A 24,558-nucleotide genomic window follows, 5' to 3' on the forward strand; every position below is an offset into this window, starting at 1 on the left:
AACACGGCGTTTTTATATTCGCGCTGTGATTGAGTTATACCGAAAGATTAAGGCCGATTTCGAGATAGCGTGGCTCGTGGAAATTTAAAAAATAACAAGTAATATGTGTGACATTTTGCACGAACGTATTCTTAACTTATCACCAACCATTAGTGACAACCACTCACACGCGCGTGCTCGCGCCTACGCGTCAGTAGCGCCAAATGCGCCCCTCGGCGTCCACGTCGGAGGGGCACACGCGACGAGGCGCGAGGGATCAAGTGAGGCTTGATACTTCAAGTGAGCCCTCTGGTTGGTTGGCGCCACCGTATGAGTGGTGACGTAGGCGAAAATTTAAAGCCTCGCTTGATCCCTCGCGCCTCGTTGCGTGTGCCGCTCCGACGTCGACGCCGATGGGCGCATTTGGCGCTACTGACGCGTAGGCGCGAGCACGCGCGTGCGAGTGGTTGGCACTTTATGGGAATGTGCGGCATTTTTTTTTAAAAGTCTGCCATAACGTGTAGCTTTCGTACCGGCATGATCAGATACACGAGCACGTAAAGAGCACATCGCCAGACTGGCTGCTCATCTTCGTCCGCTCTAGTCCTTGCAGACAACCTCCATTTAAGGGGACTATTGAAACGCCGATTTTAAAGAAACAAGCTGTTCAAAGTGATTGCTCATTTCTTGTTTGTGCTATTTTGTGGCCGTGTCCTTGGCGCTAGCTGTGTTATTGATACATAAGAACCACAAAATAGTCATACAGCTACTACAACATGACGTACAGCTTTTGTAGTGAGTAGAGAGCTGTTGTTGGGCTGCACTGGCTTTAATTGCTATTTGTTCGTAGCAGTGGCCGTAATACAGTGACGTTGTCCCTGTCTATACTGGCGCTTACGTAGTGAGTAGGAGCGATACCTGTGCCGCTTTGTAGTCTCGCAATGCCATGCCCTGTCTTCTCTCTCGCTTTCTCTTTTCGAGCACATTTCTTGTTTTGCACCGTTATCTTGCTCTTCTGGTGCTGCGTGATAATCTCGAGGTGCTCTGTTATCCTTTCTTATGCCTATCTTTCTGTATGTACTCTTTCGCATTCTTATGATTTTCTTGCATTCTTTTATTATTATTTTTTTGTGCCTGACCTTTTTTTTTTGTTTTGTCGCAGTGTTCTTTGTGTCAAAAGTGTGCCAAGTGAAGGGTTTCCAGAAAAAAAAAACATTGAGCACCACTCTCCGAATGAGGGTCTGAAATGAAGACAACTATCTGAAAGCGTTACGTCACCAATATTTGAAGGGGGGGGGGAGGGGCACGTACCCATGGCGCCATCTATCGATGACGTCAGCGACACCTTGTCGTAACCGGAAGGGAAATGGGAAAAAATATATGCGAATTGGATTACAGCCGTGGTTTTACACGAGGAAGAGCTGCCACGAAATTCTGGTGAGATTAAATTTGCTTCAGCGAAGACTGCGTAGCTTTTCATAATATGTCCTGTTTTGCAAAGCAGATGATATGGCTCTTAGAAGAGGTGTTAAAATGTTTTAGAAGGTCTTGTGCTTTCTAGTGTAATACTACGATTTTATCCTAATGCTTTAGAGTCAAAAGGCTCTAAAGAACTTGAAGTCGATTTTGAGTTCTAATTTTCTTTCGTCTTATATAACTTTTTCCCCCTATTACCTGTCTTTTCACCGTTGCCACTAAGTAGAGAAGGTACCGCGTATATACATAGGCACTCATATCTCGAGGGACAAGGCTTTTTGTCATTGAGGGCTACATATATAGCCACTGAAATATTGAAAAAAAATCTCTAAACTTGAGTCTTAACATCGGTTTCAATGTGTGCATTGATTTGAAACCGCTTCTGAAGGGTATTGATGCATGCACTTGTAGTGACACCTTTGTTATTTCATAAACACATGCTTCCCTCCTGCCTGGGCCTGAGTTGACGTGGAGGCACCATTCATGCACAATTGGTGATGCTGTCATTGTAAATTTATATGAAAACCACAATAAAGGTGCCTATATTTTTTCCGGTTAGCCCAAGGTTCGTGGTTCGATCAAAGTCTCGTCCGCCAAACTCTGCTTGAAAACAGATCGTAATACCGATGATATGCCGCATATATTTGGTTCCCGAGAACGGAATATTCGGGGACCAGAATCGATTACAATATCGACACGTAGTACATAACCACGTTTTTGTGAAAAAGAGAACACAGCAGTGAAGGTGTTACGAATACGTAAGTATTGCGACAATATAAAATTTTCATTTGGTGAGAAGAGCATACTTTGCTTGTCAAAATATTTTTCATATTCAGCTGTTTTTTTCTATTATCGAAGAAGTTAACAATTCTAAACGAGCTCTGAAATGTTACTGGAAACTCTTCACGTTTTCTCGACAAACTTTACTTCTATCTCGCCTTCTTGCTGATTTATTTTTGTGTTTATCTTCAGTTCTAATTGTTTTGCGCTTGTCTTGAAAGTTGCGTTTTTTTTCTTCTGTTTCTCCTTCTTTTATTTCTGTCTCTTCATTTCTGTTCTGTGCTTCTCTTCTCTCATTCCTCGACACGGGGGATCGTCTGTTCCCAACTTGTTCAAAATGTGCATCCCCCTCGCTCCTGTTCCCGTGTTCCCAAAACCTGAACCCGTCGTCCTGTGTCACCTCCTGTTCCTAGACGACCCTTACTACATCCAAGAAAAGCTGGCCTATGAGAAATCAGGTAGGGGTAATCGCACAGGCTTTTCTGTACACCCCCCACTCCTTACGCGATTTGCACTGCTCGCCGCTCCCTATTCGCTTGCAAAATACATTCGCGATTACGTCAACCTAGTTATTCGCCTGCCAGCTATACATCATTCTTACTCCTTTTTCTTATCTCTTGCATCGCAGTGGCTATATTTTCACGCAATGATTTCCCCAACTTATACGCTGCTTCATTCTTTGGATGATAGCACTGTCTTGCGCTTGTAGATCACGTGCTGCTCGCATCGAACGAAATCGAGAATGGACGCTCGCTTTTGAGCCCGTTTTTTTGTAACTAGTATGAACAGCGTATTGCTTCGTCATGGTGTCTTGCTAAATTTTTGTTGTACGTGAATGACACGCCTGCATTGGTATGAATTTTCTGTTTAGATGGTTTTAAACAACACATACCTCCGCTGTCCCACAGATACCACGTTCTTTTTTTTTCTATCTTCATAAATGCTTCACAAATGCCACAAAACGTACTTTCGTCGTCGACAGTTTGGTAGTCTGTCACCTTACTAGCGATGTGCTTTCAAGAAGCAAAACCACTGTTTTCGGCGACATCAAGCAACGTAGCTCAATGTTCTTTGTGAACTGGTTCAGTTACAGCCTCTAAGAAGACAGATCCACTTGACGGCATGTCGGCTCAGTCACCCCAGTGTACACATTTTTCGAACTCTTTAAAGACAGTCTTATAAGTGGCATGTCAGTACTCTCCTAAAGAAACCATGCATACTTAATTTTCTTTTTTTTAAGTGCAGTTGTAAAGAACGAGAAACTAAGCTAAATGCATTATAGCAAAATCTATGTCCCATTGAAACAGCGTCCGTTGAAAGTCACCAAGCAGCTCGAAAAGAATGTCGCCAGGCATCTGCAGGAACAACGGGGGAATGTCTTGTTTAGAACCGATTCTTTTTTGCTTGTTCTTGCTACGTTCATGAACATCATTTTGATGTTTTTTTTTGCATTTGTTCATGACGTAAGCTGCACTTCTGGCCTGACCGCCTTTTTCACTTTTTGGTGCACCGTTCCCTCTTACTTGCTCATGGGGCAAGTAATATTGCATCACGCAGGATTCGACATTCAAGATTGTCATGTCAACGATTCTTCACGGGCTCAGATAAATGAGCTCAAATTTATCTCAGCCGGTCAAGCTATACCGACTAAACGAATATTTCCCAAACGTTCAGCGCAGATTTCCCTGAATTTGATTGAAATCTTGCCTTCACGAAAAGCAAACATGTATATCGAATTTATGAAAGCATACTGACAAGTTAATGCTTAGGGGCAATATTTTATGAGGAAGTATTCATTGCCAGTATAGTAATAGCATGCATCTAGCAATATTAAAACTTCAAATTATCTGTTTTCAGGCAGAAACGAGCAATAAGCTATGCAAAAAAGCACGAGGGTATTAAACGTTCTCTTTAAATAGGAATATACCACAACTGGTAACAATCTTGTCCTTTCTTTCACGCAACAAAATAGTCAATAATTCGAACTTTTGGAAGTCTCTAGTATATGTTCTAAGTTTAAGAATAAAGAAGAATAACTGCTGAGTTTACGCAAGCTTATTCATTCACGACATTGCACAATCACTTAGAGTTCACCATGAAATAGTGCAAATGCCTGTCAGAAGTATTTTTTTTTTACTGTACAGATATAATGAGGCAATTTTCATGCTTAGAAGCAATCACACAAACTAACCTCCCCGAAACTAAACGCTCAATTATTTTTACCCAAGTGCCCATCCCAAAAACACCTTAAAACGTCATGTAGTTTTATCTTCTCAAAGCTAATAAAAACTCAAGTACCTGCTTGTCATAATCCTTAATTTGTACCATCTCTATAATTCCTAAAACTCGTCCTTTTGGCCTGCTCTTCAAACAGATATTATACGTATATTTCACGCTGTGTCGTTGCGAGGTCAGAACTGTGGCGCGAAAACTGCAAAAATGAATGAAACATGCACACAAAGTCAAACAGTGGTGTCTACGATCATGCATATGTTTTATTGTTTTCTCACGCCACGTTTAGACTCCGCAAAGATGAATTATTCTACTCTTCCTATCCAATTATATCAACCCTGATACATGCATATGGTCTTCAAGAATAAACCCTGAATTTATCTCATAATTCAACAAACCTGTTGGCATGACAAAAACTGATACCTTCACCCGAAACTTTCAAGAAACCCGGGGTTCCCATTTCTTTTTGCTTTGTAACGCGGCTCTCAATTGTGCAAATCGTTTTGCACTATATATGAACCCTGCATACAACCAATGCAGTGGCGTTGGTCTGAACCTTACGGGTTCATTGCCTGATGCTCAGGAAGAGAGTTGTAATGATTCGGACAGATTGAACATCCATAGGAGTCTCTTATCAAAATGTCCCTAATTAAATATCTGCTTCTTTTGGACTCCTTCACCTTAATCCTACACAACACTCCCACTCTGTAGTCACTACAGATGCAAACCTTATAGCCGCGTTGAGCAAACAGGGTGGCCTGAACGCCCTCTGAAAGTTTTCTTGTGACTGGTTCAGGTCCCACTTGAATGATCGTAATCTCGAGACACAAGGCATGATGTTGCTGTTTTTGGCATGTGCTAACTGGCATGACGCATGTCCATCTGTGTTCGTACATCGTGCATGTTCTGCCCGCACCGACCACACCGTGCTCATACTTTCACGTGGGGCGACAGAGTCTACCTGAAGCAGATGTACTCCTTCAGTATATCAGGCAGTGAATATTACTGCACGTCATTTCTTCGCAAGCTAAATGCTTTACTGTGCTGTAAATTGGATCTCCCAATGGCGTGGCGTACACGCTTTGCTGTTTACTTGTAAACTGAAAGTTACGTACAGAATGTTTTAAAGCTGCTTGCAGGGCTGTATAGTTCGAATCGCTATTCACATTCACTGAACAGAACTAAAAACTCAGAGGAACTCAGATATCAGTTCCCTCATGAGTACATGTCGACTCGACATGAAGTTTTTCGTTGCTTGGTTCGGTTTGAAAGGTAAACATAAAAAAATGAATTCGTCTGCGTATTGATCACGTGACGAAGTCGCCGTTACTTTATAGTTACTCCGCCAAGCCTGAGGTCACAGATGCTTTTGTGTAGAACCTCTGTCGCTTCAACACCTTACTTGAACTCTTTCAACTCACATTACGCCACTATAACAAACACATTGTCATTATCAGCTACATTCCGAATTATGAATTTCACACGTTGTCATCTTTAGGAACGTCCCATTTTTGAACGCTTTGACTTTACACGAGTGTATTGTGTCTTCGAAAAAACTTCATGCAGAAAAAAAAAACAAGTAACAAAGAGAGGTGTATTGTGTATTTTTATGTATATTGGTTGTTTACTTGTGGCAGAAATCACCAGTTTTCCAGAAGGCAAATATTACTCTATCCCTACTATAACTAAACTAAACGTGAAAAAAGCAGAGTTGTAATAAAAATTTTCTTAAATACTTTCGTAGAACTAGGTATTTCATGTGGTGCAATGTTCAGAAATGTCGATGCACAGATTTTATACTTCAATTTTGCGTTTTTGCAGCAGGCATCACGTAAACAAAATAAAGCAAATTCGTATATTGAAACCAGCATCATTGCGTCTTAATATCATTTGAAGTGCGTGTCGTTAGGTTAGATATGGACAATGGGCACTCATCCTACGCTGTCATTTATTTCGCAAACCAAAAGCAAAAACAAGCGATGTACCCGCTGTGGGGAGAATTTCGAGCTGTAATTCACTTCGATATTGCTAAGAGCATTGAATGTCATATTACACTATTACTTGAGCATATCTTTAGAAATAAGTAGTGATTCGAGGCACCAGGTGACCCCTGCAAGTCCGTTATGAAAGGCTTAAATGTTTTTAATGCTTAATATAAGGCTCGTAGCTTAAGAATTAGACAAAACAACACGGCTTGATCTCATCAGACCACTCGAGTTATATAGTCATGGAGTTATAAAATTTACGCTTAATGCACGCTTATGCTCACGCCTAGACAGTTAGCCTGTTTAGCGTTAAGCAATGCATTTTTGGAAGCGACTACGAACGCCACTTACTCAAGCGAGACGTTTTTTCTTGAAATTGGTATGTTTATTTGCCTAAACGTTATGTACTAAACCTACATAGGTTAAATATAGTAAACGAATTAGCTATATGGCAAGTGCACAAATAAAATCTGTATACGCGCTTTCTGTTTTTGAAGAAATCGTATTGAATTAGTCGTGTGTTAGTTCACATTTCTCATATTCTGAAAAGTTCAAACATCCGCATTATAAACTGCAGCTTTTGTGACCTTTGCTAAAACGTAAGAAACATGCTGACCCGCTAAACGTGGTCGCATTAACTTGGCGCTGATCCTTGTAGCGGAACCAAAAGCAAAACTAAATTTTCTTCAAATTTTTTTTAACCTTCTACACCTGTCGCCTAAAGCAAGGTTGAAGCCATCGCGCGTCCTAACTTGAAAGACGCTTTACGAAAAATTAAAAAAATAACAACAAAACGGTCGTGTAATACTCAACAAAAAAAGACGGGAGAAAACTAATTAGTCGCGTTTTTTTCCAGATTCATTCACGCGTCCTAAGCCATCGTTCTTCACCATCATTTTTTTTTCTGAGCCGCTGTGCATCATTAATATTGGAGGCGCGCGGACTACAAAACAATATTGCACTTTCTTAACGTCTATCCTCCCATCATACTCTCTGCCTCGGCCCACGACGAAGCTCCTCACTTGAGTGTACTACTCTGGCGCGTCCTCGCTAACTCATCTTCACTCAAGCGTCACCGTAGCGACACTTACCGCGTCGCTTGCGTGGCCCTACCCGCAGATCTCCTTCGCGAGCACGCCGTGGAAGAAGTTCCCGAGGTCGAGCTCACCGAAGCGCAGAAGATTGCGCTCATGGGTCGACCGCGACTGGGCGACCAGTGCCGCTGCACCGTCCGCATCAAGGAGAGCAAAGAGTTCAAGGTCGGTACGCCTTCTTCGGCTACTTTACGGATACTTTGTTTGGCTGTCGCCATCTTGGGCCATTACACTTAACTCCTTTTTTTTATCTGCAATACTGTGTGAAGTATATGTAACAAAGCTATACTCACATTCGAAATGCCTAATACGAAGGTCGTGGTTTCTAATCCCACCGACGGAAAGTGTGATTTTTCGTGCATTTTTATGATTTCTGGTTTAATTGACAACCTTTAAAATGAATTAATAAACTACAAATAATGTCCTTTACACTTTTCCTTACTTACTTGCTGCCTATTGGTTTAATTAGTTTGGTGTAGTATATGAAGCGAGGACATCGGACATTTACACTACTTTCGTAAAACTCTCAAGGGTTTGTTAAGCGTTTGCCTGACGCGAGTTGAAGGCGAAAACCATCCAATTCCTCTTTTGCATCTGAAGTGATGTACTGACATCCACTTCGGACCAGTCTCGCGACCCGTCCGAAATATTCCTGTGCCTAACGGGAATCAACACTGCCTCCGGGATCAGAAGCATTGCATGCTTTTTGCATCTCTTTTGGTTTTGAATGGGCTGAGTGATCGACCAAGCGATGTCATGTGATGACGTCATGAGAATGTCACAAATCTCGGTGATGTTAGACATCTTGATGATGTCACGTGGTAGCGGGTCCATATCCGTTATTTCTTTTTTTCGCACGGTGCCGACTACCTGAAGACGTGACGGTTTCAGAAAATGATATCATTTTCTCTTCTTCAGTTTCGGTAAAACACCTTCAACGATAAAAACATCATGGATGCAGGGGGGGGACGGGGGGGGGCACAACCCTACGGGCCTGTTTGGTGGCCATTACGTAATAATGACCTCTTTAATTGTATTGTATTGTTAACAATTGTAAAAGAGATTTATTAAGCGGGCAGGGCAAGCGGGTGGCAGCTCGAAAAGATCGCAGCTGTACCACATATAATTCCGCAACTATGCCTTTAGAAAACGTTGTAAGTGATTTAGAGTACTCAGTACTCTACTGTATTAAGAAAAAGTGTTGAACAATTCAGATTACTTTGTACTTTACTATGGGAGAGCAGAAAACCGTCCCATTACATACAAATTCACATGCAGCCCTGACCTGTTTAGAAAAATTTATTGTCACAGACGTTAATAACATTTCAACAGAACAATTTATTCTTAGATATACAATAACAATGACCTGTTTAGAAAAAAATATATTTACACTATGTACAGAAAACAAAGGTATCATAACATTCCAGTAATAGGGCCCATACACTTCGGCACATCTACGTGCCACGACAAACATCACTACGTTGCAATAAAGACATCAGTGCTCTAATATACATGACACTGTTGGCAGAAATTTACACAAGAATTCAATGCAACATTATGATACAAGGGTATAACGATGCAATAGATGCAATGGAACAATTGGTTGCAAACGAAATCATGAATAACTACTCATCGGGTGCTGCTAGCAGCACGTCGGTCGAAAAACCAGTTTTACCCTATATGTGTTTGGGAAAAAATGGCAGCATATCCACGTAGTGAATGATGGAGAGTGGGGTGAAGCATCCGTCTGTCCATTCGTTCTTGCTGCCGTCGGTCCATGCGTGCGTCTGTGTGGCCGCCCGCGCGTCCATCCGCCCGTCCATGCGTGCGTCTGTTCGTGCGTCCTCACCTCCATCTTTGCGTCCGTCCCTGCGTTCGTCCATACATCCGCTCCTGCGTCCGTCCATGCGTCCATCCGTCCGTGCAGCCATCCGTTCGTCCGTCCATGCATCTGTCTGTGTGTCCGTTCGTCCATCTGTTCAACACTCCAAGTACCACCATCTCGCATCATTTCATCATATATTCCCCATATAGAAGCACCGCCGTCCAGCGGAAATTCCAAGGACTGAACGAGAGGAGGCACACGCACACTTTCTTACGGCTTGCACTTCATGTCTACTTCCCATCTTTAACCACTTCGAGTTAATGGTATATACAAGTTCACTGTATTCACGGCACTGTGGCCCAACGCTCGCTAAACTTTTCTAAAACCAAGGAAGTTACGTCCAGCTATAGTATAACGTAGGAATCATTTCTTATCAGATAGTGCTCAATGTACATGCCAATGGCTGCTAAGGGGGAATGAGAGAGAGGAGAAGTCGGCTCGTAGTGAACGCGCACGCTCTGCATTTTTTATTGTTCAACAACGCACAGAAGAAATCTCCCACCGTCACCACTTTGAAAGTCAAAATGTAAGACTGGTTACACACTACGACTACTACTACTACTACGAGGGACAAACCGGGGCCGCTTTAAGGAGCTTCGCCCCTGAAAGTTGGTAATGATTTGGAGTACGAGGTACTCTACTACGGGAGAGCATAAAGCCATCCCATGGGTCTCATACTCGATGAGGCCTGTAAGCTAAACAAAACGAGCAGATCAAGAACAGTTGCGTGCAGCGTTTCCGCAAGAATAATTACGCCAGCCATTGATTATTTGCCAAAATCTTCAAGGTTTCCTCTCGGTAAAGCACATTTCTCCAGTAAGATGGGGTAAATTGTTTTGACTATGCAAAAATGAAATTTCAGGAGAAATATTTGAGACTGCGCTCTTGTTTTTTAATCTAACTCCTTTATAACTGCATCTATAAAGAAGGCATAAGCCAAATTATAGTAATTTTTAATTACAAGCCACTCACTTAATGAGTGTCAGCAAATACGTGAAGCAGTCACATCATTCACAAGAAGATAGCTTTTATCATAGAGGAAGGAAACAACCGAGAAGAGGCCTTGACGTCCCTCGTTGTGAAGCCGTGATGAAGCCGGAAGTCGGCCATACTGACTGGGCAAATTCTCCTCGCTTGTTTACACCCGAATGCGAAGCAGTAGGCGCGGTTCTCTCTCTCTCCGGTGTGAAAACCACGTACATTGCACAGCACGCACGTCGTGGCGAACCGCAACCATCGAAACGGGGCTCGACATGCTGGGCCTGTGCCACACCGTTGGCGAAATCATTTCGTCAGAGTATTATAGGCGAGTAACGGCTCAGCGATGTTGAAGTTCAGAGGCTCTGCCGACTGCCTATGCATGCATGTTTTCTCGCGTCCATGGCAGCTGGTCGAAGACCTCGTTTTTCAGAAGAGCTGCTGTTGGAAAAAACCGAACTCGATTTCTGAAGAGGAATACAAGACATTTATTTACATTTGTACAGTTCGAAAGTTTGCTTCAGACCTCCTCTCTCGGGCACCCGCTTGCGTTTTAATCCCTCAAAGTCCCTAGAGTCTAGGTCTAGGGAAACTAGGAACGACTTCTTCCAATCAGCTGATGGGTCCCATCTGTCCCTCTGTTCGCCCCTCCCCCAACACACACACACACACACCACACGCACTTGTAATATTCTTGAGAAATCCTCTCTTCGCGGAAACATGCCTCCAGTATGCTGGATGTGACGAGTGCGTCTTCTAAGAGCTCGATGACCACTCGCGGTGTCGACTGCGGGCCGCAGGCCCGGTTCGCCCCTCGCCCCAGAGCATGGGTCTGGGCAGCTGGCGCGGATCCGTGCGCAGGCATCCTGTCAGCCGGTGACACATAGCCGCAGTCCGAGGCCCCACTTCCACGTATTTGAGCGCTCGGCGTCGTGGCCGTAATTGGGACACGGAGCGAAACAGAAGAAGGTGTTTTAATGCACGCGTGAAAGTTGTTATTGTACACACATCGAACACGAAACTACGTATGTGCTCATAGTCATCCTTGAATATTACTGGCCAAAAGTTTCATCGGGTGTCGCAAGCCCGAAAACTGCACAACCGTCACTGACCTGCAAGGCGTTCGTCGCGGTTCTGTTTTGTCATGGTGCTTAGACCAAATTTTGCAGAACACTTCAAATACTTCGTCCGCCTCATCTGCCGCACGGCACATGAATAAGCGCTAGTTCTACGCACTGTTGAGACCCCGTGGCTAACAAAAGGTTTTGTAAACGTTGCTAGGTGCGCAATAACTGCCGGGAGAACACTGCTTATGTAACAACGCGGCACAGAGCACGGATATTGTCCACCACGGCTCAGTTCGAGACCTACGGAGGCGCACATGCCGCCGCCGCTCACTGCTAGACCAGCTGCACTGCACAAAACGTAACCATAGCAAAGCCGTCACTGCGCCTAGTGAATATGGCCGCCATGACGTCATTTCCTCCACACTTTTTACGTAGTGCGCCGGCTTGCCATGCCCTCTTCTCTCATTCCTTCCTCCGTACGGCTCACACATCAGGTGCAACGCTGTAGACGCTATGCAGGAAGTTTGGTCAGCAAAGTGTGTAAGTCGGTGCGTCTCGCACTTAAATTTCTCAGCTCATATGGTGGTTTTGGGACGTTGAACCCAACATATCAATCAATTGTATTTCTCAGCTTGAAACGTGGCCGCCATGGTTAGCTCCGGCTGCGCGCTACCGGAACTGACTGCGGAGGACACAGTACAAAATTGAAGAGGCGCTGTGTGACCCGAAACTACTCATCGAGAAAATTCTAAATAATTTGTTGTTGGTCAGTTTCTAAGGCACGATGCATTTTTCCTCATTGCTCAGGTTAAGAATAAACATAAATCACATGGCAAGTCGTTAACTTCTGAAGATCTGCGATATATGACTCACACGCATAACCATGATTTTTTGCATCACTAGTGTGGACCTCACCTCTCCATACTGTTCTGCATATTTCCGTCATTTCGCTGCTCCATACTGCAACACCAGGACTAGAGTGCAGGGGAGTCCTCGGAAGGAGCTTCGAAAAATGAAGCCCAAACAGGGTCAACCGCTTTTGGCAATGTGAAGCCACAGTGTATCGCCACTAATGAGTGGCGCGCAGCTCCAAATAAGCGGAGAGGTAGACTGCCCGCTTTTCACTCATTATCTCTGGTCTCGAACCCAAGCTGTACATGGCCGATTTTTATTTTTGTGGTTACTTGTTATAAATGTACGGATTATCCTGCGTGTCTTAAAACTAGCTTTACTTGCTTCGTATTGCTCCAAAACCTAACGTGAAACGCGAAGGGATATAAATGTTCTACAGAAGGACTTGTTCTTCGGCTAGTAGTTGCTGGCTGAATCTTGTAATGTAGCGCAAAAAAAAAGCGTCTGTGGTGTGTTGTTGTGCGCGTCCACCATGTCTCTATTTGCGCTACTATCAGATTTCCAGGAACTGAAGAAATTTTACAGTGAGCGCAATTGTTTGAAGTGCCACCGTGGGGCTGTCAACAAAAAGGTTAAATATGGCCTCCGAGATGCATTCGTTCGAAGCCACAAGCACGAAGTTATAGCAAATTTGCGTACTATCCATCATTACCGTGTTGGTTGAACTGTCGCAGGTACCTGAGTTAGCTCTGAATAATAGTAGGAAACTCTATACAGATGAAGAGCTTACGTGACTCAACAGATCATCTTTAGGCATGAAGTAAGCCTTCATGACTTCTCTAGCATCTTTTTCACACACAACGATCAAAAGCCTTGTTATTGCCATAGTGCTCCCCTAAATGCCCTGTAGACATAAAAAAAAAGCTCCCGGAAAAGGAAGCTAGAAGCTTGCGATTAAAAAATGCGCAAACTGGGGTGCTGTGGTAAATTAGTTCTAGGAAACCAATCGGTTCTAAGAAAACAAGAAAATCAGTTCTATGCATGAAGAAGACAAGTCACCTTTTCGAAACGCCAGCTCGAGCCCTTAAACCCTTGAGACTTTATCGTTTCAGTCGCGTATATATGTTCTCTTAATCTGATGTTTAGCATATTATCTCAAAATTAGTATATTGCATTGTTTCTTGTCTATTCCGTGTGTTTTGAAGGAAAGAAGTTAATTTAAGGGCTAGTTTCTCTTTGTTAGACACGATAATAATGATAACTAACAGACAATGATGCCAGCAGAAGTGTAGGGGATGTTATTAGAACTAATCGTATACTAAATGGGAAGAGAAAAATACGGGTGAAATTATAACTCGCAATAGACCGACAGGATCCGAACCTGCGACCGACCTTCGAAGGTCGCCCGTTCAGATCCTGCCGGAGGCAAGTTATCTTTTCCGTTCACTTTTACTTCTTCACATGTACATAACAATTTCTTCTAACAACAATTTTTACACTTCTCTTGGCATCCCTCTAAATCATTTGCCCTTCGTGAAACGCACCAGCTTGCATCGCCTATACCGTTTAGTACAGCCAACAAGCTGACATATATTTGCTCCTGCCCTTCTGCCCTTACAGAACACGGTGGACAAGCTCTTCCAGAAGGCCAACGTTTCGCTGATGATCGGAACATCCTCTTGGAAAGAGCAGTTCATCGAAGCCATCACTGTGGTCGCGGGTACGTAACCTTTGCACTCGTGCCACTTTAAAAACTGTCTCGCATCTCTATAGTTTGGCAAACGCGCCTGATTGTTGTAATGAAATTATGCGCGTCAACTCCGCCCTTTGCCTGTTGCTTCAAGGCATGAGTCAAAATTCTTTCATTTTCTGTGTGCGCTCACATGGTGCGTTGTGTGCATCGACTAACTAACAGCCACTATGCATGCAGCAGCGCTGCTGTTCTCTGTCCACCCGAAATTGGTTTGTCGCCTGCCTGAATGTTGAAGTCGGTGACGAAAACATTTGTCTCTAAAGAAAAGAAGTCGCCGACTAGGTTATGTTGAAAGAGTTCAAGCTTGGGCAAGTTTCTATGGGTGTGTTAGAAAGTATTAACAGCGCCTACAAGAGCAAGAAACGGGACATAAGAAAGGTAAAGAGCACCTTCAAATTAATGAAACGTCTTCAAACTTGTTTGTTCTGTGCCATTTTTTATTTTTTATATGGTGTTATTAGTGGATAAAAAATAAAGGACCTATTAATATCATAATACCTTATAATGTATTTTAAGTACTCTGTTATCTACTATAAGCAAGCTATTTCTTGCTCGCCCAGCTTACTGGAGGCTTTGCATACAGGCAGAGGCGTACGCATAGATGTTTTGCGCTGTAGAGGGGTGGGGTCGTCTTTCTAAGATTGAATTTTTTTTCTCTGTATGCCACGGCGATAAAATTAGGGGACCCTAAAGCTTCGCCTTTAGGATTTAAACGCGATAGCAACATCCTGTTGCTAGTGCGTCCTTCAAACACTTAGTTCACAGAACCTTTCGGATTCGCTATACGCCCAGTACGTGGTCTTAAATAGGTGCCGTAGCGTGTGTGCCTTTTGTACCGGGGTACCGGCTTTCGACAACGGAACCATTATGATAATCACATATTCTGACGCCAACGCTTGTACCACGCATTATTGTGGCAATATTTCATGTTGCATTGCGAAGCGTGTATACAGGAGGCGTGTGTTTGTGCAGCATGAAAGCTGCTTTCACTGTAGTTCCAAGCAGGGGAAGTTCTCTTTACTGTTCTCACAAGCAGAGGCGTGTTCCTGTGCTTGAACACCAGCTTGCCGCGCCAACGACCCAGGCTCGGTCCCCAAATGGGCCCAAACAACACTGGTTCGGTCCCCACTCTGTCCCAGAATTTTTATCATTAATTTATTTTATTTGCATTGTTCTCCCGTTTTCGGTCGCGCATGAAATGATTTTTCGCTCGCAACCAATGGCGCTGACGCTGACGCCGCAATTTTTGCGAAACGAGCTTTTTAAATCTATCGCATTAAGAAATGAGGGGGGGGGGTGCATAGGCCTGGTGTGCCACCCCTGGTTACGCCAACGCCTACAGGATAGCAGTACATCAAACAGCAGAATCAGTGCGTTGTTTTATTTGGAACCTATACTCTGACTCTATTCTTAACAATCAACTGCTAACGCACGGAAAGACCAGGCTGTGAGTGCACAGAAATCACCTCTGAGTACATTGGTATAGGGTACTGTATATTCGCTGTAATGCTAAATATACTTGCTAATTGGCTATGACCTGCTCAGAACGATTCCCTTTTGAAATAGTGCAGAAGACTAATTGGCTTCGTGCACGAAAACTACCGTTGCTTTGAGTGCGCTAGGCTTTATATCAGCCATCGCCTGTTCACACCGAGCGAGTACAGGCTGTGACTCATAGAAAGCATCATTAAGACCGCAATCATTGAAACGTCGTCGCATCGGTGCCGCACGACCGTAGATCGAATTTCAACAGCTACTTCACCGGTGCTCAGTAGCTCACTCTCGTTACGAATGGCGTGATGTCTGAACTGCCTGCGCGTGTGCTTCTGCGCAAACGACAGGTAGAATCCTACCACCCATTAGATGTGGAGTATTTTCTCGAATGTAACGCGAGTTCATTTACAGCTAGATTTTTTTTTTTTGCTGCCTGAAGTCGACCCTCACATTGCAATATAACAGCTTAGTTTCATCATTTTTTTTTCTAAACACAACGAAAAGTCACCCCTCGCATTACGATAGTAGTCTCCTTACAATCCAGTAAATATGCAAGCTGCACAGCAAACTGCAAGATCTCTGAAAGATCGGATCGAAAATAGGCTAGATAGCTCGTCAGCGAGAAGATTCTCAATAGTGAAAGTGTGCCACGATCGAAGCCGCCTGTGTGCGTCGTCTTTGCAAGACCAAGCCAAACACACTTCTCGCTCGTGATAACTATGTTTACAGGAGTCAAAGCTCAGCCAGCTTTTTTTTACGACGACCGAAGTATCTCAGCGTGCATCTCCAATGCGTACCTTAAGCTTGGAACACCTACGAACGTTAAACAGTACAAGAGACGTCGACACAATAAAACGCGCTGGTTTTAGTAGTGTTTAACTTTGCAGACATCGCGCCGACTTGCCGTAACGAAAGCATTCCTTGACCTTAGAAGTTTCGGTACTTCGCTCACACGAGCTTCTGTTGGTACGCTTGATTTTCTTTTCTTTTTTTTACGAGTGGGGCGGAGTTTCGCTATTTCTGCCGTCTTTCGAAGGAAAACGCGGGGCTCTCCCTCCTTCATGCAGCGATCTTATCGTTGTCGCGGTAGTTGTAAAAGCTCCCGAGAACGATCCTACGGCAAAAGTTCGAGCGCTATAGGTCTCGCTTTTACGACTATAGGTAAGGTGCGCCCCCTCCCCTTTTTTTTTATTTGCTAGCGCACGTGGCGCAACCTCGCGGCTATTTCGTCCGTGTTAGGACTGCTTGAAAGCCATAGGCGCACTCAGAGGCAGAGGGACTTAGTTGCTGGCATATATGAACACGCTCGTGCTCACATAATCACACGCTCCGATCCATACGTTCGTTTGTGTGTGAGACTCCTCTAGAATATAAAATTCTTGCAACATTTCTGATGAAGAAAGTTTTATATATAAATATATCCGTCATGGTCATTAAAGAAAGAGTGTTATCCTTTGAGATTTTGCTGTAGACGTTTTATATACGACATTGTATTGTAAAAATAATGTTGGCAAGCTGATCACCATACGCATAATATATTGGAGTGTCGCGAACACCGTCATTATCGTATACGCAGGGCATGCAGTAAAAAACAATTTAGGCTGCTGTCTGGCAGTACTTAGATGAAAGTCTGTTAAGCAACAAAAACGCGACAGAGTTTGACTTTAGCAGTACACGGATATTTTACAGTCGTGACAGAGGAATTAATTCGGTTTTGTACTGAATATAGTGAAGACATTTCCATGAATTAACGTGATCACCAATTAAGAAACTACTAGTTCGTCCTTTCGATTATTGCATTTTTTTTCTGCTGTCAAAATGAAAACTTAGTACAAGCCCAATTAGTCCCGCAGGAAGTGTCACTTTCCACTTATTTTATGAACACTCCTAAATTCAGTATTGTTCGTTTCTCTAAATAAATATTTAGTATAGAGACAGCGCCATATTAATTTTTAGATGTTTTCAGATGTCGTGTAGAGTGTAGTTTAACCCACTGCCTGCACATTTGACGACGTTGGTGCTGTTCTCGAGTTGAACGTCTCGCGCTTTTCAATCGAAAACTGCACACTCTACTGCCTTAGCACGCCTGCTTTGTGCGACACCTACTTTCTTAGGTACAGTCGTCAGCAAGCCTAACACGAACGCTCACCAGTGTGTCCTGAAACAGTTTGATTGACGCTGGCTTCGCATAGCTTTGGGTTCTTCTGCCCATATGTTACCCGTGCAGCCGACGTACTACCGAAGCAGACCGAGGTATTACCATGGCAACAGTGTCTAGCGCTTCGCGGCTAACATCAGTCAAAGCAGTCCAGGTCACGCGTCGGAGCGTTCGCGTTAGGCTTGTTGACGACTGTACGTTTGTTTCACGCCTTATTTCACCACACTTGCATAAAGCATCGCTTTCAACTGGCAAGTTAGACTGCTGAGTCAACGTTCATCACTTCTTCGAATTCGTGCATTTGCTCACGCTATACATTCAAGAGAGCACAATTATACACCGTTGCGTCGATGAAGCATACGACACTGCTTGGAATACTATTCCTTACATGATCATTTGAATTACCCGATGAAGCGAGCACGGAAAGTGAGTGTGGCATCCAAAGCAAGGCGGGATCCTTTATTTGCACCTATATGTATACATTTTGTATTCAGACACGCAGGAATATTATCGAAATATAACGGAAATGGCATGGGCAAGATTGTTTATTCTATCTCGTGGTGAAGAGGACGAATAATGAAGTGCTTGTCTGGGCTGAGATTTGTTGAACTCTTCATGCTATTCATCACTAACTCAACTGCTTTTTTTTTTTAATGAAGCACCCTCAGAGCAGTAAAGTATTTTTTCTTCTATTAGTAAAGTGACCCTTTCGATATGCCAACAGCCAGAAGGCACTTCGTAACTTGAACAGAACGCAAAAAAAAAAAACGCAAGTACTTACGCAAGCTTGAAATTAGTTATAGAACGACTGCATTAGCAGAGTGATTTGTGATACAGTGGTAGTTGACGTTTTACAAGCCACTACGTGTTCATGTTGGCGTAAGCGGTGCCTATCAATATTCAGCACTTTTGCCGCTCAGGCTGAATTAGAGCAGTACTAACTGACGGGTACGCTGATAGAAAAGTTCTCGAATTTCCAAGCCTGAAACAGATAATTAATGACGGCAAGGTAAGGAATGACTGCATTCTTTTATTTCTTTTTTATTGTTTAGCTACTTGGTTGGAGTTTCATTACAAGCAAATTTTTTCGTTGTTTTATTTTTTTCGAAAGCGAAGTTTTGTTTGTTTCGTCGTATCGATGAGGCCTGTTTAAATTGCTAAAGTGTTTAATACCATCCACAGCTGCCACAGGACTAAAAAAATCCAAAATTATCAAGTAACTCACTTTTCTAGAATCAAATCACACAATGCGTATTTAACTTCTGTGCTGATTGCTTAGTTCCAAAGAACACATCCAACATTTCGGCACTTTGTGCTTTAGATGGTGTTCGAGTTCACGCTCCGGGTTCAGGTTAGAACGTGGTGGTACGGCTATGAATACAAACACAGCGACCACCCTGTTCAGTTTAATAGAGCCAACACACGTCATGGCCGCCATGTTCTATATTCGGGGGGGGGGGGGGGGTGCTTTTATTGGGTAGCGTCAGTTTGGTAGAGCCGGAGACACGTTATAGCCGCCATGTTATATATTCGGGGGCCTTTGATTGGGTAAGTGTCGGGGAACGCCAACCACTAGAGGGCGCCAGACGTGTCACATCGTTGAGAACTGAAAAAGTCGGACAATTCCTTTACGAATTCGTCTAGGAAGACTCGGCTACGAAAGCAATCTATTTGTTCGTCTACAACTTGTTTGAATGCAATGGCTCTAGAATTGGCCCACCTATGACCAAGCGGCGATGTGATGTTACGTTGTCATATTTTGACGTCGCTAATTTCTACACGTGTGACGATATTGTGACGTCATATAGGGAACATCATGGCATAATTTTTGTGCATTATTCATGTTGACTGTCGACACCAATAGTCACGTTTTTGCATGTGATGATAAATTTACCGCTTTCACCTCTAAAAAATTCAAGAAGGATACGCCTGAACCAGATCGAAGGCGAAAGCCTTGTTCGTTATGTCCTTTTTCTACTCGGTTGCATTGATCGCACCCCTCTCTACCCCGAAAACAGTCACACCTCAAGTGGTTTTGTACGGCCTCCAGAATCTGCAAACCTTCAGCCGAGTGCAAATGTCACGTGGTGACGTCACGCCACGTCTTTATCAGTATTTCATGATGACGTCAAAAGACCTGAAAATGTCTGTACGGTAACGTACCATGCATATGACATTCCGTTATTTTTTATATGTCTCCTTGAAGAATCTGTATAAAGAGGCGACATCATAAGAAAGCCTCACCAAACTCGACGGTTGACAATCGGCGTCGACCGTGATGTCGTGGAGTCGGCTTTAGCACGAGTGATGCAAAATTCGTAACGTAAGGAATCGTAACGTAAGGAATCGGCGTCAGGAATCGTCAAACTTTTGTGTCATATCACCGTGACGTCATCGTTAGTTCGCATAAAAGGCCGTTGCATAATGGCACCATCACGTGACATCGTCGCTTGCTAACAGGTGGGTCCAACCAGGGGTCCGTACAATGTCAAGTGAGGTGCGGAAACTTGCGATGTTACTTGTACTGGGTGCCGTGTAAAACCACTAGGCACACAGAGCTTTCATGGGCTTGGCGGCTGAGGATCAATACATCGTATAAGAAGAAAAAGAAGCTGACTTTCGTGGTCTTGTTGTGTTAAGAGCATGCGTGACGGGTCTTTTGAGTTCGTTTATTTACTTTTTCCATGCGTTTACCGTATATTTCTGTAAGGCTCTAAGGAAACATATCAAGGTATCGAAATGACATACAGAATCTACGGTATGGATGTGAAGCCGTAATAACTTCATCTTTGATCACGTGACTTTTGTAAGAGTTGTGTTGACACCAACGCCACCGACCGCCACTTCTCCTGTTTGATGAGGCACCCTTATCATTTTGTCTCAATACAATGCAATACTAATCATCGCACATCTTTTCATATCGTGGAGACAACCGAAGAAAGCTTCGCTTAACACTTGTTTTTACTGGTTCTTTTGATTTCCTTAAATTTTCTTCTTTTTTCTTTTGTTTTCTTTTTCCTTGGTTTTGCGCCTTCGTTTTTCTGACGACCTGTGGGGGCCTGCTGCCTGCCTACCGTGCTGCCTGCCTGCCGTGCTGCTTGGCTTACTGCTCGAAAAAAAAACAACACTAAAAAAAACTACCATGCATGTATAAACTCTAACCTGCACCCCCATCCTAACACAAACGGTGCACGGTTAAAGACGACGACCGGAACAAGTTTCATTCGCCCGAAGCGTTCGAAATGGAGAGCGCCAGCTTGAAATTCACCAAAGGTAAGTAGTGTGCATGAGTATAGGCAATAACTGTCAGGCAGAGGTAAGGATGGTATCACACAAACTCCTAAGACGTTACAGTTGTTTTGCCTCCGAAACAACGTCTAGCGAATCGGCTTTACAGTTTTACACCGTGATGCAGGAAATTGGAGAACAATGAGGTCTCCTACTTGCGGGTAGCTCTGAACAATCTACATTAGTGCAGTCACTGATGCCCCTTGAACATCTGAGCTAACCATTGCCAATGAAGCAGTAAGCTCACTATTGTCTACGCTTCAATTACTTCACAACATTCTCTTATCAGCCTGAGTTTTCTTCATCCGCGAGACATCACACTAATAGGCTAAATGGCAAGATATTAGGCACGAAGAGCTGGAGAAATCTGTGTACAATTAGTGCTGCAGGATCCCACATTTGGCAAGTCGTTTAGAAGTACTTTAGGTGGGGCAAGTTATGACATTCCGAAGTGAAACGATGCGTTGCATAGATCAACAGATAGGAATGACACAGAAACAGGAACCAAACGAGGACCTTGTCCTTGTCTGTTTCGTGTTTCAACAAGGACCTTGTCCTTCGTTTCGCAAGGTACGCAAGGCCCTCGTCCATCGTGAAACGAACAAGGACCGTGCGGACCTTGCGAAACAAAGCAAGCGAGGACGAAGTCCTTGTTGAACGTGAAACAGGCATGTACAAGCTGCTTGTCCGTTTCTTGTTCTTGTGTCGTTCGTCTCTGTTTATTTAAGGCAGCGCGTACTTTCACTTTGCGGTAATTTTGGCTTCTTCAAAGCAGCGACTACCTCGTTGCTTCCTTGAAGCAGCTGCCTTGAAGAAGACAAGACCAGTTGTCAAACTGACAGGACCACTTGATGATTTGTATCTTGCGTGCGCAGGGGCGGCAAACGCTAACGCAAGCTCTGCACAGAATAACAGAGAGCCGAGCTATTTGTTACGTATCCGTTTTCTAAGACTGGGCGTGCGAAACACATAAACCTGGAAGAAGTGTGGTGTCTTGACTTTTTGTGTCCTTGATTGCACGGCCCACTGATTTTGCAAGTTTTGCGCATGCTATCCCAAAAATGTTTGCTGCCATAATGGCGATCATCGATTCCGGACAGTGCTATAAGACAGGGCAAGCTTTCACGTGCCCGAAGCTTAATATGAGTGAAAACAGAAGTGTTTCCTGTACGCAGGCTCCGGTTCATATATGCCATTCAGTGTTTTTCTTTTTCATCTTGTATTGTATGTCCTAAAATGTTCAGAAGTTTAGTGCTTTGGAATATCACTTTTGTTTGCAACAACGTGGCTGTTAAGTACAATATACTTGACAAAAAAAACTGTATTAGTGCTCAGAGTGCTTGAAAAAAAGAAAACACACCTTTATCCTATCATGTTGCTCCTTTTCCTCGTGCGTTATTCACGCCCAAAAAAAAGTTCTTTTGTTCAGGTATCTGACGGCTCGGTTTTCTCTGTCATCGCTTAAATTGCGGTTCTGCTTCATTTTTGTGCTGTAAGGGTACCAAAAAGTTTACAATGTACCGCAAGAAGTGTTCATACATTTTATCCTAACATTTGCGTTCTTCTCTTTCTGTCAGATCTATTCCTCGACATTCGTAGTCTTTTGTTGAGAGACTGGTGCGGACTTGTGCCAAGGAACACCACTCCATGCTCTAATTAAACTAATGGTTATACTGATCAAAGAGAAAAAAACACAAACGTAGCCAAAAATATAGACTTGTTTAAAGGCTGACTTGCGCTGGTTTTCTAGCGTGGTGTATAGATATAGGCCCGAGTGGTTTGTTGTTCAAGGCGGGTTCATTACTAAACCTTCCGGTTGGCTTCTCCTTTTCTCCCGACTCACCAGACGACGACGAGGAGGGTGGCGAAGATGGCGACGAAGTGACGGTGCGCATGCCTTCCTGCTCGGACTACGTGATGCACGTGTTCACCGTCTTCTGGAAACTCATCTTCGCGTTCGTCCCCCGACAGGTGAACCGAACGACTCTCAACCTTCACTCTGAGTGCGCGCGATGAATGGCGATCACTCTCTCTCGGTTGTCTGTGATTCCTGGGCGCACTAGTGTGGTCACTGTGTAATTTTAGCAGACTATGGGGGCGTGGCATCCGCACACAGCGGCACCCCGTGGTGGGTTTATCTGATCCAGACGTCATTTTTAGTTTATGTCGGTTTTTGACCAATACAATGATATCTACTGTTTGACGTCACACAACGGGCGCCGGCAGCTCTGAAGAGAGTAAGCGCAGCCTTTGCATGAGGAAAGGGAAGCTTCGTCCTCCACTTCTAAAGGTTCCTTGCCGCTCAAGATTCCAAGATTTGGCTAAGCTGTTTAAAGCAGTGTCGGCTTTCGGCAGTACATGTTTTCTGACCGAGCTAGAGGGGTGCTTCACGAGTCATGACCGTTGAACTGCGGATCGAAATATATGTAGACAAAAGTGAAAAGCGAATCACAACTCCAAGCCATCTCACTAGTTTGCCTGATGCTGATTTCTCGGCGCAGCATTTTTTTTTTTTTGTACGTGAAATTATTGCTCGGTATAAGGTCCTGGCATGCTTAAATACAGCGGAGACATACGCCCATAACCTGAAATTCTCTAGCGGCGAAAATAAAAAAAAAATGGTTTGATGCCTTTGTAGAGCAACAGCTCAAGAACCTAAATAGTGTTTTGTTGTTCTTGTGACGTTTTCAAGTATGTTCGCGCAATTTTCTAATAAATAGGGCTTCTCCCCGGTTCCCTTTGTTCGTATACACAGTTTTGCTTGGCCTATTGTAACAGGGTTACCGTGGTTTGGACGACTTTTGTATGAACGACTTCATCTCGTGCTGCAGATTACTGGGGCGGATGGGCCTGCTTTGTGACCAGCATTCTCCTCATCGGCGTCCTGACCGCATTTGTGGGCGACCTCGCGTCGCACTTTGGTTGCACCATTGGACTCAAGGACTCAGTGACTGCCATCTCGCTGGTCGCCCTGGGAACAAGCATACCTGGTATGATTTCTGGCGTTTCTTTGTGCTCCGCGATTGCACTTTACACTTGCATGGTGTCAACCTGGGCAATGTCTACTTTACCTCCCCGCATTGCCTTTACACACACACACACATTGTATTTCTCTTTCGTGACGGTATATTGGAGCTCTGTATGTACTCCAGTATTGAATACCTTAATGTATATTTTAAATGAGCGCATAACTACTGTTTAGGTACGCTTTCTATAACATCACTTTCATATTAGAAATAGCAGGGCGGAACTTAACACGAAATCGGAGTTTGTTATTGGTTTCTTCATATGTATCTGCATACTTTTCTGCCGAGTGCGAGTCTGTCAATAAACACACCTAATTTCACGTAGCTCTTTGATACGTCGGATATGTTGCCGGATATTGGTTAAGGGCAACCGAGACTCGCTATCCGCTGTTAGAATCTCGTCTTGGTCGTCATTCGATCTTATACCCTTGATTACGTGGTTTGCTTGCAATCCAACACATTCCATAATTTACACTCTAAAACAAACCGAGTGTTTTAAATGCGAAGCAGC

The 24,558-nt window shown here is 43.8% G+C and overlaps 1 protein-coding gene across 2 annotated transcripts; it reads left to right on the top strand.

Annotated features, from left to right (window-relative positions):
- The first annotated feature begins 1,358 nt into the window (after nt 1-1,358).
- LOC142795674 (sodium/calcium exchanger 3-like) lies at nt 1,359-24,478 on the top strand. 2 transcript variants are annotated; one of them, XM_075886102.1, is made up of 5 exons: nt 1,374-2,693; nt 7,572-7,711; nt 13,949-14,048; nt 20,935-21,006; nt 22,868-24,473. In XM_075886102.1, exons 1-5 carry the CDS (start codon nt 2,573-2,575, stop codon nt 23,035-23,037), a joined length of 603 nt encoding a protein of 200 aa, XP_075742217.1. In that variant the 5' UTR covers nt 1,374-2,572; the 3' UTR covers nt 23,038-24,473. The 2 variants fall into 2 exon arrangements, with proteins under 2 accessions (XP_075742218.1, XP_075742217.1); XM_075886103.1 differs by lacking the exon at nt 20,935-21,006 and having other exon boundaries at nt 1,359-2,693; nt 22,868-24,478.
- The last annotated feature ends 80 nt before the right edge of the window (nt 24,479-24,558 follow it).

The sequence above is a fragment of the Rhipicephalus microplus genome, unplaced genomic scaffold, assembly GCF_043290135.1.
Source record: "Rhipicephalus microplus isolate Deutch F79 unplaced genomic scaffold, USDA_Rmic scaffold_801, whole genome shotgun sequence".
NCBI classification, from domain to species: domain Eukaryota; kingdom Metazoa; phylum Arthropoda; class Arachnida; order Ixodida; family Ixodidae; genus Rhipicephalus; species Rhipicephalus microplus.

What these genes read in the sequence shown, in the direction of transcription:
- LOC142795674 (XM_075886102.1), top strand. Translation starts at nt 2,573, where the DNA reads ATGTGCATCCCCCTCGCTCCTGTTCCCGTGTTCCCAAAACCTGAACCC. An exon ending in GCTGGCCTATGAGAAATCAG is followed by an intron (nt 2,694 to 7,571) that starts GTAGGGGTAATC and finishes CCCTACCCGCAG; the next exon opens with ATCTCCTTCGCGAGCACGCC. An exon ending in AGCCATCACTGTGGTCGCGG is followed by an intron (nt 14,049 to 20,934) that starts GTACGTAACCTT and finishes GCACGGTTAAAG; the next exon opens with ACGACGACCGGAACAAGTTT.